The sequence below is a fragment of the Lontra canadensis genome, unplaced genomic scaffold (genome assembly GCF_010015895.1).
Source record: "Lontra canadensis isolate GAN:19392208 unplaced genomic scaffold, GSC_riverotter_1.0 scaffold41, whole genome shotgun sequence".
Classification (NCBI taxonomy): Eukaryota; Metazoa; Chordata; class Mammalia; order Carnivora; family Mustelidae; genus Lontra; species Lontra canadensis.
Window position 1 is genome coordinate 16,116,644 of NW_022631035.1, and position 17,451 is coordinate 16,134,094.

General features: G+C 36.2%; 1 protein-coding gene across 1 annotated transcript in view; it reads right to left on the reverse strand.

Annotated features, from left to right (window-relative positions):
• The window catches only part of EFCAB13 (EF-hand calcium binding domain 13), a 217,963-nt gene that overhangs the window by 178,984 nt on the left and 21,528 nt on the right, over nt 1–17,451 (reverse strand). Inside the window, exons 6-7 of the mRNA XM_032871038.1 lie at nt 17,120–17,202; nt 15,196–15,339 (exon numbers count right to left, since the gene is read on the reverse strand). Of these exons, the coding sequence (XP_032726929.1) occupies nt 15,196–15,339; nt 17,120–17,202 (227 nt within the window). The remainder of the gene's footprint in view (nt 1–15,195; nt 15,340–17,119; nt 17,203–17,451) is intronic.

Sequence of the window (17,451 nt, forward strand, 5' to 3'; positions counted from 1 at the left end):
GAGAGAATTATTGGAGAGAATTTCCCCAATATGGCAAAGGGAACAAGCATCAAAATCCAGGAGGTTCAGAGAACCCCACTCAAAATCAATAAGAATAGATCCACACCCCGTCACCTAATAGTCAAATTTACAAGTCTTAGTGACAAAGAGAAAATCCTGAAAGCAGCCCGGGAAAAGAAGTCTGTAACATACAATGGTAAAAATATTAGATTGGCAGCAGACTTATCCACAGAGACCTGGCAGGCCAGAAAGAGCTGGCATGATATATTCAGAGTACTAAACGAGAAAAACATGCAGCCAAGAATACTATATCCAGCTAGGCTATCATTGAAAATAGAAGGAGAGATTAAAAGCTTCCAGGACAAACAAAAACTGAAAGAATTTGCAAACACCAAACCAGCTCTACAGGAAATATTGAAAGGGGTCGTCTAAGCAAAGAGAGACCCTAAAACTAGTAGATCAGAAAGGAACAGAAACAATATACAGTAACAGTCACCTGACAGGCAATACAATGGCACTAAATTCATATCTCTCAATAGTTACCCTGAATGTTAATGGGCTAAATGCCCCAATCAAAAGACACAGGGTATCAGAATGGATAAAAAAACAAAACCCATCTATATGTTGCCTACAAGAAACTCATTTTAAACCCGAAGACACCTTCAGATTTAAAGTGAGGGGGTGGAAAAGAATGTACCATGCTAATGGACATCAGAAGAAAGCAGGAGTGGCAATCCTTATATCAGATCAATTAGATTTTAAGCCAAACACTATAATAAGAGATGAGGAAGGACACTATATCATACTCAAGGGATCTGTCCAACAAGAAGATCTAACAATTGTAAATATCTATGCCCCTAACGTGGGAGCAGCCAACTATATAAACCAATTAATAACAAAAATCAAAGAAACACATCAACAATAATACAATAATAGTAGGGGACTTTAACACTCCCCTCACTGAAATGGACAGATCATCCAAGCAAAAGATCAACAAGGAAACAGAGGCATTAAATGACACACTGGACCAGATGGATATCACAGATATATTCAGAACATTTCATCCCAAAGCAACAGAATACACATTCTTCTCTAGTGCCCATGGAACATTCTCCAGAATAGATCACATCCTCGGTCCTAAATCAGGTCTCAACCGGTATCAAAAGATTGAGATCATTCCCTGCATATTTTCAGACCACAATGCTCTGAAGCTAGAACTCAATCACAAGAGGAAATTTGGAAAGAACCCAAATACATGGAGACTAAACAGCATCCTTCTAAAGAATGAATGGGTCAACCAGGAAATTAAAGAAGAATTGAAAAAATTCATGGAATCAAATGATAATGAAAACACAACGGTTCAAAATCTGTGGGACACAACAAAGGCAGTCCTGAGAGGAAAATATATAGCGGTACAGGCCTTTCTCAAGAAACAAGAAAGGTCTCAGGTACACAACCTAACCCTACACCTAAAGGAGCTGGAGAAAGAACAAGAAAGAAACCCTAAACCCAGCAGGAGAAGAGAAATCATAAAGATCAGAGCAGAAATCAATGAAATAGAAACCAAAAAAACAATAGAACAAATCAACGAAACTAGGAGCTGGTTCTTTGAAAGAATTAATAAGATTGATAAACCCCTGGCCAGACTTATCAAAAAGAAAAGAGAAAGGACCCAAATAAATAAAATCATGAATGAAAGAGGAGAGATCACAACTAACACCAAAGAAATACAGACAATCATAAGAACATATTATGAGCAACTCTATGCCAACAAATTTGACAATCTGGAAGAAATGGATGCATTCTTAGAGACATATAAACTACCACAACTGAACCAGGAAGAAATAGAAAGCCTGAACAGACCCATAACCAGTAAGGAGATAGAAACAGTCATCAAAAATCTCCAAACAAACAAAAGCCCAGGGCCAGATGGCTTCCCGGGGGAATTCTACCAAACATTTAAGGAAGAACTAATTCCTATTCTCCTGAAACTGTTCCAAAAAATAGAAATGGAAGGAAAACTTCCAAACTCCTTTTATGAGGCCAGCATCACCTTGATCCCAAAACCAGACAAGGATCCCATCAAAAAAGAGAACTACAGACCAATATCCTTGATGAACACAGATGCAAAAATTCTCACCAAAATACTAGCCAATAGGATTCAACAGTACATTAAAAGGATTATTCACCACGACCAAGTGGGATTTATTCCAGGGCTGCAAGGTTGGTTCAACATCCGCAAATCAATCAATGTGATACAACACATTAATAAAAGAAAGAACAAGAACCATATGATACTCTCCATAGATGCTCTCCATAGAAAAAGCATTTGACAAAGTACAGCATCCCTTCCTGATCAAAACTCTTCAAAGTGTAGGGATAGAGGGCACATACCTCAATATTATCAAAGCCATCTATGAAAAACCCATCGCAAATATCATTCTCAATGGAGAAAAACTGAAAGCTTTTCCTCTGAGGTCAGGAACACGGCAGGGATGTCCGTTATCACCACTGCTATTCAACATAGTACTAGAAGTCCTAGCCTCAGCAATCAGACAACAAAAAGAAATTAAAGGCATCCAAGTCGGCAAAGAAGAAGTCAAACTATCACTCTTCGCAGATGATATGATACTATATGTGGAAAACCCAAAAGACTCCACTCCAAAACTGCTAGAACTGGTACAGGAATTCAGTAAAGTGTCAGGATACAAAATCAATGCACAGAAATCAGTTGCATTTCTCTACACCAACAACAAGACAGAAGAAAGAGAAATTAAGGAGTCAATCCCATTTACAATTGCACCCAAAACTATAAGATACCTAGGAATAAACCTAACCCAAGAGACTAAGAATCTATACACAGAAAACTATAAAGTACTCATGAAAGAAATTGAGGAAGACACAAAGAAATGGAAAAATGTTCCATGCTCCTGGATTGGAAGAATAAATATTGTGAAAATGTCTATGCTACCTAAAGCAATCTACACATTTAATGCAATTCCTATCAAAGTACCATCCATTTTTTTCAAAGAAATGGAACAAATAATCCTAAAATTTATATGGAACCAGAAAAGACCGCGAATAGCCAAAGGAATATTGAAAAAGAAAGCCAAAGTTGGTGGCATCACAATTCCAGACTTCAAGCTCTACTACAAAGCTGTCATCATCAAGACAGCATGGTACTGGCACGAAAACAGACACATAGATCAATGGAACAGAATAGAGAGCCCAGAAATAGACCCTCAACTCTATGGTCAACTAATCTTTGACAAAGCAGGAAAGAATGTCCGATGGAAAAAAGACAGCCTCTTCAATAAATGGTGTTGGGAAAATTGGATAGCCACGTGCAGAAAAATGAAATTGGATCATTTCCTTACACCACACACGAAAATAAACTCAAAATGGATGAAGGACCTCAATGTAAGAAAGGAATCCATCAAAATCCTTGAGGAGAACACAGGCAGCAACCTCTTCGACCTCAGCCGCAGCAACATCTTCCTAGGAACATCGCCCAAGGCAAGGGAAGCAAGGGCAAAAATGAACTATTGGGATTTTATCAAGATCAAAAGCTTTTGCACAGCAAAGGAAACAGTTCACAAAACCAAAAGACAACTGACAGAATGGGAGAAGATATTTGCAAACGACATATCAGATAAAGGGCTAGTGTCCAGAATCTATAAAGAACTTAGCAAACTCAACACCCAAAGAACAAATAATCCAATCAAGAAATGGGCAGAAGACATGAACAGACATTTCTGCAAAGAAGACATCCAGATGGCCAACAGACACATGAAAAATGCTCCATATCACTCGGCATCAGGGAAATATAAATCAAAACCACAATGAGATACCACCTCACACCAGTCAGAATGGCTAAAATTAACAAGTCCGGAAATGACAGATGCTGGCGAGGATGCAGAGAAAGGGGAACCCTCCTACACTGTTGGTGGGAATGCAAGCTGGTGCAACCACTCTGGAAAACAGCATGGAGGTTCCTCAAAATGTTGAAAATAGAACTACCCTATGACCCAGCAATTGCACTGCTGGGTATTTACCCTAAAGATACAAACGTAGTGATCCGAAGGGGCACGTGCACCCGAATGTTTATAGCAGCAATGTCCACAATAGCCAAACTATGGAAAGAACCTAGATGTCCATCAACAGACGAATGGATAAAGAAGATGTGGTATATATACACAATGGAATACTATGCAGCCATCAAAAGAAATGAAATCTTGCCATTTGCGACGACGTGGATGGAACTAGAGGGTATCATGCTTAGCGAAATAAGTCAATCGGAGAAAGACAACTATCATATGATCTCCCTGATATGAGGGAGAGGAGATGCAACATGGAGGTTAAGGGGGTAGGAGAAGAGTAAATGAAGCAAGGTGGGATTGGGAGGGAGATAAAACCATAAGTGACTCTTAATCTCACAAAACAAACTGAGGGTTGCTGGGGGGAGGGGGTTGGGAGGGGGGTGGGGTTATTATGGACATTGGGGAGGGTATGTGCTATGGCGAGTGCTGTGAAGTGTGTAAACCTGGCGATTCACAGACCTATACCCCTGGGGAAAAAAATATATTATATGTTTATAAAAAATAATATTAAAAAAAAAATGTTCAGATAAAAAAAATAGGAAAAAATAAATAAATAAATAAATAAAATCTTTTTTTGAAAAAAAGAAAGAAAAAAAGAAATTTATAAGTCAATAAAAGCAGCTGGAGCAAACAAAAGGCTAGCAAACAGCTTAAAAGGAAAATCTGGGAAATGAGATGTCCATAGAGGCTTTTGAAAAGTGCCAACATATTCCTGAGCATCTAGATGGCCATCCATCAATGGCCACACATGGATAGGGCCATACCCAGGAAAACCTGAACAGGTCCTGAACTCTCACCTCTGGCTTACCTTGAGGATACACATAAGCAGGAAGTGAAGGCTAAGGAAGAGTTGAAAACTATCTGAGTGTGGAAGGCATCCTCAGTGCATGCACATAGTCCCTCTGGTTCTCTTCTACCTAATAACTGACAACTAATTTTGCCTTATAAAGGCATCATAAAGATACAGGCACACATATAAATATAAACTATAATACAAAAATAAATATATATAAAATATAAAAATATTAAAAAGTTATATTCATTGTGCAATTGTTTATAATACTAAGATAATTAGAACCAATTAAATATTCAATAATAAAGGACTAGTTAAATAAATCATAGTATATCTGCATTCTTCAGATTCCATGCAGCTATTAAAAAGTAATAGGCGGACCTACACCAACTGGCATGGAAAATCTTCCAAGACATATTATTCAGTTCAAAAAAAAATCATGCTAGACAATAATGTATTTGGCATGATCCCTTTGTCTTCAAGTAGAAGATAATTCTATTATTCCCTTCTATTTTCTTGGGTCTCTTGATTCCCAACTGTATGCTTGATTTTTTTACTTGCCTCTGTAAGATTTAGGTCCTCTTATTCTCCTCTGCCTAGTAATTGATAACTCATTTTGTCTTACAAAATATATAAGTATGTATACATACATATATATTCATAATTGCATATAAAAAGATTCTAAAGTCAACATTAAATTAACAATCTAGGAAGGATTAAAGAGCCTCTTTTACATATTTTTTATATTTTGCTGGGATTTTTTTTTAAAGATTTTATTTATTTATTTGACAGAGAGAGATCACAAGTAGGCAGAGAGGCAGGCAGAGAGAGAGGGAAGCAGGCTCCCCACCGAGCAGGGCACCCGACATACATCCTTGATTCTAAGAAAATACAGTGAGGTTGACTATAAAAATATGTAATCCCAAGGACTGATTATAGGAACTTGATCTAGCCTAATGGAAAAACCAAGGAACTGGTTTTTGTTGAGTTGTGTTGTGTTTTAAACCAAGGAACAGTTAAAATTAGGTCATGAACACTATCAGACGGAAGCACCGTTTCTATCACTAACATGAATAGTTCTTCCTATCACTTTCTTTGCAATTTATATGTAGTATAAACTAAAAGTTGTTAGGATATCCATCAGTATATGAAATTTTGGGAGAGAAATATAAGCAGTGCAGAGGGTACTCTTAAGCTATAGAAGAAAACAGACATGTTTGAGACTTCAGAGAGAATAAAAGAAAAACACACATGAACAAAGGTGTGGAAATAAAAATGAAATTGGTAATATTTTTGATTAACTGGAGCATGGGGTTCTTCCCTGGAAAAGATCCTACAGAGAAAGGAGGAATGGCAAGCAAAATTATGAAGAGGTGAGGACGCCAGGCATAAGAGTTTGGACTTCATTCATTTAATCATAGAAAGAACATCTAAATTTTTGAGCAGCAAAATGATATGACAAAAATCACATTAAGAAAACTAATCTATTCCTGGGCTGCAATGTTGGTTCAACATCCACAAATCAATCAATGTGATACGATACATTAATAAAAGAAAGAACAAGAACCATATGATACTCTCAATAGATGCTGAAAAGGCATTTGAAAAGTACAGCATCCTTTCTTGATCAAAACTCTTCAAAGTGTAGGGATAGAGGGTACATTCCTTAATATCATCAAAGCCATCTATGAAAAACCCAGAGCGAATATCATTGTCAATGGGAAAAAAAATGAGAGCTTTTCCCCTAAGGTCAAGAACATGGCAAAGCCTCTGCCTTTGGCTCAGGTCATGATCTCAGGGTCCTGGGATCGAGCCCCACATCGGGCTCTCTGCTCAGCAGGGAGCCTGCTTCCTCCTGCCTCTCTGCCTACTTGTGATCTCTGTCTGTCAAATAAACAAAATCTTTTTTAAAAAAAGGGGGGCGGTGCCTGGGTGGCTCAGTGGGTTAAAGAACACGGCAGGGATGTCCACAATCACCACTGCTGTTCAACATAGTACTACAAGTCCTAGCCTCAGCAATCAGACAACAAAAGAAATTAAAGGCATCTGAATTGGCAAAGAAGTCGTCAAACTCTTACTCTTTGCAGATGATATGATACTTTATGTGGAAAACCCAAAAGACTGCACCCCAAAACTGCTAGAATTCATACAGGAATTTAGTAAAGTGTCAGGATATAAAATCAGTGCACTGAAATCAGTTGCATTTCTATACACCAACAAGACAGAAGAAAGAGAAATTAAGGAGTCAATCCCATTTACAATTGCACCCAAAACCATAAGATACCTAGGAATAAACCTAACCAAAGAGGCAACGAATCTGTACTCAGAAAACTATAAAGTACTCATGAAAGAAACTGAGGAGGACACAAAGAAATGGAAAAATGTTCCATGCTCATGGATTGCAAGAACAAATATTGTGAAAATGTCTATGCTTCCTAAAGCAATCTACACATTTAATGCAATTTCTATCAAAATACCATCAATTTTCTTCAAAGAAATTGAACAAATAATCCTAAAATTTACATGGAGTCAGAAAGACCAGGAATAGCCAGAGGAATGTTGAAAAAGAAAGCCAAAGTTGGTGGCATCACAATTGGAATTGGTGGAAATCACTTCAAGCTCTATTACAAAGCTGTAGTCATCAATCAAGACAGTATGGTACTGGCACAAAATCAGACACATAGATCACTGGAACAGAATAGAGAGCCCAGACATGGACCCTCAACTCTATAGTCAACTAATCTTTGACAAAGCAGGAAAGAATGTCCAATGGAAAAAAGTCTCTTCAACAAATGGTGTTGAGAAAATTGGACAGCCACATGTAGAAGAATGAAACTGGGCCATTTCCTTACACCACATACAAAAATAGACTCAAAATGGATGAAAGACCTCAGTGTGAGACAGGAATCCATCAAAATCCTTGAGGAGAACACAGGCAGCAAACTCTTCGACCTCAGCAGCAGCAACCTCTTCCTAGAAACATCACCAAAGGCAAGGGAAGCAAGGCCAAAAATGAACTATTAAGACTTCATCAAGATCAAAAGCTTTTGCACAGCAAAGGAAACAGTCAACAAAACCAAAAGACAGCTGACAGAATGGGAGAAGATATTCACAAATGACATATCAGATAAAGGGCTAGTACCCAAAATCTATAAAGAACTTATCAAACTCAACACCCAAAGAACAAATAATCTAATCAAGAAATGGGCAGAGGACATGAACAGACATTTCTGCAAAGAAGACATCCGGATGGCCAACACACCACACATGAAAAAGTGCTCAACATCACTTGGCATCAGGAAAATACAAATCAAAACCACAATGAGATACCAGCTCACACCAGTCAGAATGGCTAAAATTAACAAGTCAGGAAATGACAGATATTGGCAAGGATGCAGAGAAAGGGGAACCCTCCTACACTGTTGGTGGGAATGCAAGCTAGTGCAGCCACTCTGGAAAACAGCATGGAGATTCCTCAAAAAGTTGAAAATAGAGGTACCCTACGACCCAGCAATCTTACTACTAGGTATTTATCCTAAAGATAGAAATGTAGTGATCTGAAGGGGCATATGCACCCAAGTGTTTATAGCAGCAATATCCACAATAGCCAAACTATGGTAAGAACCTAGATGTCCATCAACAGATGTCCATCAACAGATGAATAAATAAAGATGTGGTGTGTGTATTCCACACAATGGAATACTATGCAGCCATCAAAAGAAATGAAATCTTGCCATCTGCAATAACATGGATGGAACTAGAGGGTATTATGCTTAGTGAAATAAGTCAATCAGAGAAAGACAATTATCATATGATCTCTCTGATATGAGGAACTTGAGAGGCAGAGTAGGGGGTCTGGGGGATAGGGAAGGAAAAAATGAAAACAAGATGGGATCGGAAGGGAGACAAACCATAAGAGACTCTTAATCTCACAAAACAAACTGAGGGTTGCCGGGGGGAAGTGGGTAGGGAGAGGGTGATTGGGTTATGGACATTGAGGAAGATATGTGCTATGTTGAGTGCTGTGAAGTGTGTAGGACTGATGATTCACAGACCTGTACCCCTGGGGCAAATAATACATTATATGTTAATAAAAATAATTAATTTAAAAAAAGAAAAGAAAACTAATCTAGGGCATCTGGGTGGCTCAGTCAGTTAAACGTCTGCCTTTGGCTCAGGTCATGATCCCAGGGTCTGGGGATCAAGTCCCACACTGGGTTCCCTGCTCAGTGGGGAGCCTGCTTCTTCCTCTCACTCTGCCTACTGCTCCCCTTACTTGTGCTGTCTCACTCTCTCTCTCAAAATAAACAAAACCTTTGAAAAGAAAATTAATCTATCAGTTGTGTGCATCCAATGGAGATTAAAGAAAGAAAATTAGGTACCATGCAAGGGATCCACATTTTTCAGTGCCTTTTACGAAACAACTCATGTCTAATTTTTTTCAACCTATACTACTGGGGGAAAATACTGAAAACATTCTCAAAGGGGTGCCTGGGTGGCTCAGTCCTCAGGCATGTGCATTCAGCTCAGGTCATAATCCCAGGGTTCTAGGATGGAGCCCCACATCAGGATCCCCATTCAGTGGGAAGCCTGCTTCTCCCTCTCCCACTCCCCCTGCTTGAAAACCTGCTCTTGCTGTCTCCCTCTCTGTCAAATAAATCAAATCTTTAAAAAAATTATTCTGAAAAAAAATTTAAATTTATATAATCACCCCACCTTAAATTCAGTTACAATCACAATCATTCTCTTCTATAATTTTGAAGAATCATATTTTTTACCTGGATCCTGAGAGACCAAATAACAAACATCGTTCACAGCCTTAAGGAAATCTGAAAAGTCCAGCATTCCATTAACTGTAATAATGGTTCAAAAACAGAGTGAAAAAAAAACTGCATTAGCACACTAAGAATATGAGATAAAATTGCAAACTAAAAATGTGAATATAATTAACTGATAATAGAATACCATAGTCTATACACAAGAGTAGTCAACATTAACATTAAATATAGAATGTAAAAAGAAAATATACCAAAAAAAGTACATATTGTAATTATATAGTAGTGCTCCACAATAATAAGAATGATACAGACTAGAATTAAACATACTGCAGTGCTCTTTGCTCAAAGCTCTAATTTTTATATTTGTAATTAGGTGCAAAAAAAATCATGCAACATGTCAATTTTATATACATAATGGTGTTAACGTGAAAGAATAGGACTGATTTCAACGCCCTCTATACCAGTGGTTTTGGGAGAGACTGTAGATCCAGTTGAAATTCTAATGAAAACTTTGCCTCACATTGTTCCATCACCCTCTCCCCTCTCCTTTCCACTCTTGCTCTCATTCTCACTCTAATTACATACACATACACACAAAATACATTAAAACAAATGCACAAAATATTGCACAATATTAAACCAGTCCTTACCCCCCAAAAGTCATCCCATTTCTCAAGCAAAAAGTAATGCCTATTTCTTAAAAGAAGAAAAAAAGATATCTAAATTATACAAATGAAAATGTCAGTAAGAATTTTTTGATTGGCTTGCATGAGAAGTTGAAATTATGACTTTTTTGCATGATAATGCACAGGTCATGTCTAATAGCAACTAGAGCTGAAAACCCAGATTTACAAAGTGTGATAAAACACAGAATCAGGATTCTTAAATCCCATTTTCTAGACAAGCATAGATCTGTGTCAAGGAACATCTGAATTTTCCAAGATTCTGCAAGTTAAATAACTATGAAGTCATTTCCCTCTTAGTAAATATGGCCAACTTTGAAAGGGTTTATCTATTTCAGAAGAAAATGATTATAAACCCAAAATTCCATTTAATATCATCTGAACCAAGTAACTTATAAAAGAACATTTCAGGGCTTCTAGTGGTCTCCAGGCTTTTACCATCAGAGAAATTGACAAGGCTTAGTTGTTCTCATTTCTGAACCACAGAAACTCTTTTTCTAATACCAGAAAGTTTGTCAAGTTGTCTGCCTCAAAACTTCTTTTTCAGAATAATAACTTGAGAATGGCTTCTCCTTCAAAAACAATGAAACAACTGCACAAATTTCAATCAACTCCTTTGACTTGTTTTCTGATTTCTATGTGATCTAGGGTTAAACAAAAGCCTTTTGGATAAAACATCAAAAACACAATCTATAAAATAAATAATTGTAGACTAGACTTCCTCAGAAGTATGAACTTACACTTTTTGAAAGACATTCCTCAAAAAATGAAAAGACAAGTCATATACTAGAAGAATGTATTTACTAATCATATCCAGGAAAGGACTCATATTCAGAATATATACTTTCAAAATGCAATAAGAATACAAACATATTTTTAATGGGCAGAAGATATATAGATAGCAAATAAGCACATGAAAATATGTTTAAAATCATTGGATCATTCAGGAAATATAAATTAAGACTACAATGAGATAATACCATACATCTATTAGAATGACTACAATTTTTAAAGGCTCACCAATTCCGGGATTGGCAAGGATAAGGAGCAACTAGGACTCTCATATACTGCTCATGGCAATGTAAAATAATTTAGCTGCTTTGGAAGCACAGTTTAGCAGTTTCTAAAAAATTTAAATATATATCTACCATATGACCCAATCATTCTACCACCAAGTATTTACCCAAGATAAATGAAAGCATATCACCACACAAAGACATACAAATGAGTGTTTATACCAGCTTCATTAGTAATAGCCCAAAACTGGAAACAACCCAAATGTCCACCATTAGTGAATGGATAAACAAATTCTGGTAAATCCATAAAAGTGAATACTACTTAGCAACAAAAAGAAATAAACTTCAGTGTATAAAATCATAGATTAATCTCAATATAATTATGCTGAATGAAAGAAATCAGACCAAAAAATGAGTACTTACTGCATGATCCCATTTATATAAAATTCTAGAAAATATAAACAATCTGTAGTGGCAGAAGCAGATTAGTGTTTACTTGGGGAGTGGTGACGGGGCTTGTGGAGAGAGAATGAGGACTTACAAAGAGGTAGGTAAAAGAGGTACTGGGTTTTCACAATACATAGGTCAAAATTTTCAAACTGTATACTTTAAATATTCTGATTATACCTCAATAAAACTATAAAATATGCAGATAATTTAAAACTCCACTGGTATAAACAATTATGATATACAACCATATCATCCAGCAAGCTCACTTCTGTGTATATATATTCAAAGGAAATAAAAGCACTATCTTAAAGAGATATGTGCACTCAGCATTCATCGCAGCATTATTCACAATGGCCATGAAATGGAAACAGCCTAAGTGCTCACCAACAGATGAACAAAGAAAATGTGGTATTTATGTAACTATATATAAACCCATCTGATAGACTTTGGGGCATGGAGGAAATGGGCAGATGTTTGTCAAAGGATACAAATTTTAGGTATAAGATGAAAAAGTTCTGGGAATCTAATATACAACATGGTGACTATAGTTAATAATACTATATTATATATTTGAAAGTTGCTGAGAGAGTACATCTTTTTTTTAAGATTTTTTTATTTATTTGACAAAGATCACAAGTAGGCAGAGAGGTAGGCAGAGAGAGAGGAGGAAGCAGGCTCCCCACGGAGCAGAGAGCCTGATGTGGGGCTCGATCCCAGGACCTTGAGATCATGACCTGAGACGAAGGCAGAGGCTTTAACCCACTGAGCCACCCAGGCACCCCGAGAGAGTAGATCTTAAGAGAATTTAGTGTTCTCATCACATACACACATGTAAAGTAGCTAGGTGAGGTGATAGATGTGTTATTTACTTGACTGTGGTAACCATTTCACAATGTGTATGTATACCAAATCATCATGTTGTATACCTTAAATATATACAATATACGCAATTTTATTTGTCAATTATATCTCAAGAAAGCTGGATGAAATAACAATTTGACATAAGCCATTTTCCTATGACATATGCATATCCTATGACCAAGCTTCTTCACTTCTAGGAATCTATCCTATAAAAATATTTACACAGATGTGCAAGAATTATGAATAAGAACATTCTTTGTAGCATTACTTGTTACAGCAAAAATTTTAGAGGTAATTTCACCATTAATCAACCTGAGACCAATTAAAATGTAACATTGTATGTTGGTCAACTTTCCATATAAATAAGTATAGGTCCATATTGCCTTTTTAAACGGCTGTGAGTTATTCTAAGGGATAGATCAAAAAACCAAAACAGGGCGCCTGGGTGGCTCAGTGGGTTAAGCCGCTGCCTTCAGCTCAGGTCATGATCTCAGGGCCCTGGGATCGAGTCCCGCGTCAGGCTCTCTGCTCAGCAGGGAGCCTGCTCCCTCCTCTCTCTCCGCCTGCCTCTCTGTCTACTTGTGATCTCTCTGTCAAACAAATAAATAAAATCTTAAAAAAAAAACACAAATTGTTCTGAAAAATAAGCTATATAACAAATAATCTATATAAATTATTTCTAATATTCTTACAGTTACAAGCATTGTTTTCTCTCCCAACAGACAAAAGATAGCTAAAACTGAAATTGCTATGTCAAAGAATGTGAAATTTTTAAGGTTTTTAGTAATATTGTTATTAGAAATCCAAGGCATGGAAAGTTGACTAACATATAATGCTAACAGAAAAAGGTAACAAAACTGTATACATATGAGTCCATGTATATTTTTAATTATGTGTTCATGCTTGTGTGTATACCACATTTATACACATACACACAAACACACACACTCACATGCTTAGGACAATCCTAGAAAAATATATGTAAAAATACCAAAGTTTGCCTTTATGTAGTGGGATTACACATAAGTTTTACTTTCTTCTTTATAGTCTCCTTACTTTCTTCTTTATATTCTTCTAGAGAATGAAGTTATTTCCACTTTGAATAATTATTTTAATATAAATCTCCAAAAAAATCACCAAGAAAATTAACATATGGATAAATAAACATGTCAGAAAAAAGTAGAGCTGCTTCTTAACTCTTCTAAAAGTTTTATTTATATCATTTTATTTTTATACCTTCTGAAAGCTGTCTACAGTAGACACTCAAAAAATGATGGGATGATTTGGATAGCTGGACAGATTGGATACATACGCACTATTGCAACTTTTCAATTCAATACTACTAGATTGCTTAGTACCATTCTATGGGTGGTCCATACCTCTCATAGGATTTTCCATCCACAAATCTTTTATAATGATAAATCCACATCTTATATTTGAACAGCTTGGTGCTTTCAACCTTAGAGTATTACTTTTCATTTATGTATACTGAATTTATTTTATTTCTGGCCACCCCTTCAACTTATCTATTCCATTTTTATTCTAAGCTTGTCTCTCCTCCCTAACAAGCTTAGAATGGTCTGTAAATGTAATCAATTCTCTATTATGTACTTCTTTGATTAAAGTACTGGACACTGACTACAAAAGAAAAATTACTTTTCTAGGTGATTTTAAATGAAATTATTCAGTTTTTGATTTGCATTTCCTTGGCTACTAATGATAGAACATATTTTTATATGACAATTGGCTATATATATTTTCTTTTATGTGAAATACTTGTCCATGTATCTTACCCATTTTTCTATTCTATTACTGATTTGTATGAGTTCTTTACACATTCTATAAACTAATCCTTTGCCAGTTCTGTGAGTTGCAATTATTTCCAAGTTTGTAACTTATCTTTTTACTTTAAGGTGTCTTTTGATAAATAAAACTTCTTAATTTTAAAATTTTTTTTAATTTTTTTTTAAAGATTTTATTTATTTGTCAGAGAGAGAGAGAGAGAGCGAACAAGCACAGGCAGACAGAATGGCAGGCAGAGGCAGAGGGAGAAGCAGGCTCCCTGCCGAGCAAGGAGCCCGATGCGGGACTCGATCCCAGGACGCTGGGATCATGACCTGAGCCGAAGGCAGCTGCTTAACCAACTGAGCCACCCAGGCGTCCAAAACTTCTTAATTTTAATATAAATATATTAATCTGTTCTCTTATACTCAAACATTTTGCCTTAAGAAATTTTCCCTATCCCATCCCTATCCTATGCAATTAGCAAAAATTAAGAGTCTAAAAATAACAAACATTGATGAAAGTATGTCATAATCTAATGCAATAATTAACAATCCAATCATGTACCTGAGGCTCAACTTTCAATCTCATTACCATAAATGTGCAAAAGAAGTTTTTATAAAAACATATTATAAAGCTTAGGTTTCTTATAATTTGCAATTAATCTGACCAACATATCATTTATATCTATGTTTACAGACTCTAAAGTAATAATTAAAACATAAAACTTACCATCGATATCAATAGTCTTTAGAGCTTTTTGCATTTCTGAGTCACTTATAAATATCTTCAACGTGTGATGGATCGTTGGCAGATCATTCACATAAATCTTACCACTCTGGATTTTGCTGAAAATTTTACAGGCCTTCTGAAGTGCTAAACACAAACCCCCAAAACAGTTAATTAATTCAAATGAATAATTATCCTTATCCCTGCGACACCCTCACTCAAGGAAAAACAACAACAATAATCACCAAAAGAAGAAAGGGAGCAAATCTTTGTGTTCTAACCCTTTGCTTTAAAATGGATCTTGTGACTTTTTTAGGTCTGTCTCGGTGAATGGCCTCCAAATCTGTAAGTTTCCTAAAGAACCCTCAGAAACTATAAGAAAGTCATGCAAAATTGACATCATAAGGGCTCCCACAACTTTATCTGGGAATGTTAAATCCCTCTTCCATGCTCCTATATCACTTGGTATGGATCTCAGTCAAAGCTCTTGGTATTGTGACTGTTTGCATGTTAATACCCCTCACTAAACTGTCAACTTCTAGGGGGCAAGATTTTTCATTCTTCAAGTGCCAGTGTCTAACTCAGGATAGATCCTCAAAAAATGTCTGTTGAGTTGAATTTAGTTCAATGGATACAACACGTAATATTCAGAAAAAGAGATGCAAGATGACAGTGCTAAATACCAGAGAAAGACTAAAACATTGATAATACTGACTTTAATAATAGTTTTAATAGGGTATTGGAGATGGAAACCAGGTATAAGTGAAATGGGAAGTAAATATGTAATTAAGGAAAACAACTCTTTGAAGAAGCTTCTTGGAAAAGCAGAGTATAAAGTTGACATAGTCCTGGGGCACATGGGTGGCTCAACTGATTAAGCATCGACTTGGTTTCCACTTAGGTCATGATCTCAGGGTTGTGAGACATAGCCCCGAATCAGCTCCAAGCTCAGTGTGGAGTCTACTTGAGATTCTTTCTCTCTCTCCTTCTGCTTTTGTCCCTCCCCCTGCTCTTTCTCTCTCTCTCTCAAATAAATAAGTAAATCTTTTTAAAAAATTGACATAGTCCCTGAGGAAGTAGAAAAAAATTGAATGAAAGAAAACCAAGAAGTGAAAGGGTATTTTCTCCAATGAGAAAATAGGGAAGGTCATGGATTTTTACAATCCTAAGAGTTCTCCCCACAAGGGAAATGTTTTCCTTTTTTCTGTATCTATATGAGATGATAGATATTAACTAAACTATTGTGGTAATCATTTCACAATATATGTAAGTCAGGTCAATATGCTGCACACCTTAAACATATACAGTGCTTCACCTTAATTATATCCCAATAAAAATGGGAGATAAAAGATGCCTAATACAGGGGTGCCTGGCTGGCTCAGTTATAAGAGCATGCAACTCCTGATCCTGAGGTTGTGAGTCTGAGCCCCATATTGGGCATAGAGATTACTTTTTAAAAAAGGCCTAATATGATGACCAGAGTTAAGGTAAGAGGGAAAATATGCCAAATGACTCCATAAATATAGAGGAGAGACCCAAGATACGGAAGAATTCAGTGTCAAAAAGTGAAGGGTACTATGATTCTTAATATTAAGATACCAAGGACTAAATCCCAGTAAAATCAGTGACTCCAATGCTCACTAATACATTCATTGGATGTAATATCCAGACTTTTTTCCCAAATAATTTGAACTAGAATAAGTACATAAGTTATATTTTGCCTATCTCATCAATACGACAGAAGATATTCATGAATACTTAATATACTTATGCCTTGCTCACAGGCTACAGCATTTGCCATATCATGTAATATTAATTGATATTATATGCCATTAGGAGTAAAGAAAGAGATAGTAACCACTGAAACAATTTCTATTAAGCACACAATCAGGAAATTAATTCAAGAAATTCTAGAAACTATTATTACCACTTAATTCTTGTGAGTATAAGTTTCTTTGAGGTTCTTCATTATATAATGTCTTGTAGAGTCTAGAAATCATTTCCCTTTTCCTGTCAAAGAAACAGCCACATTAGAAAGCAGCACAAAAACAAAGCAAAACAGCACGTGCATGCGTGCACACACACCACACACACAATATTTATGCCATTTTTCCATTAAAATATTAATAAACCTATCAATGGTTTGAGAGTCTCCAGTGTCTTACTCCATAAAAACCTTTCTTAAAGAACTTTCTAAGTGATAGTGAATTATATATTCTTCATCCCAGAATACCCCCCTTGCTTCTTTTAGGTGCTCTC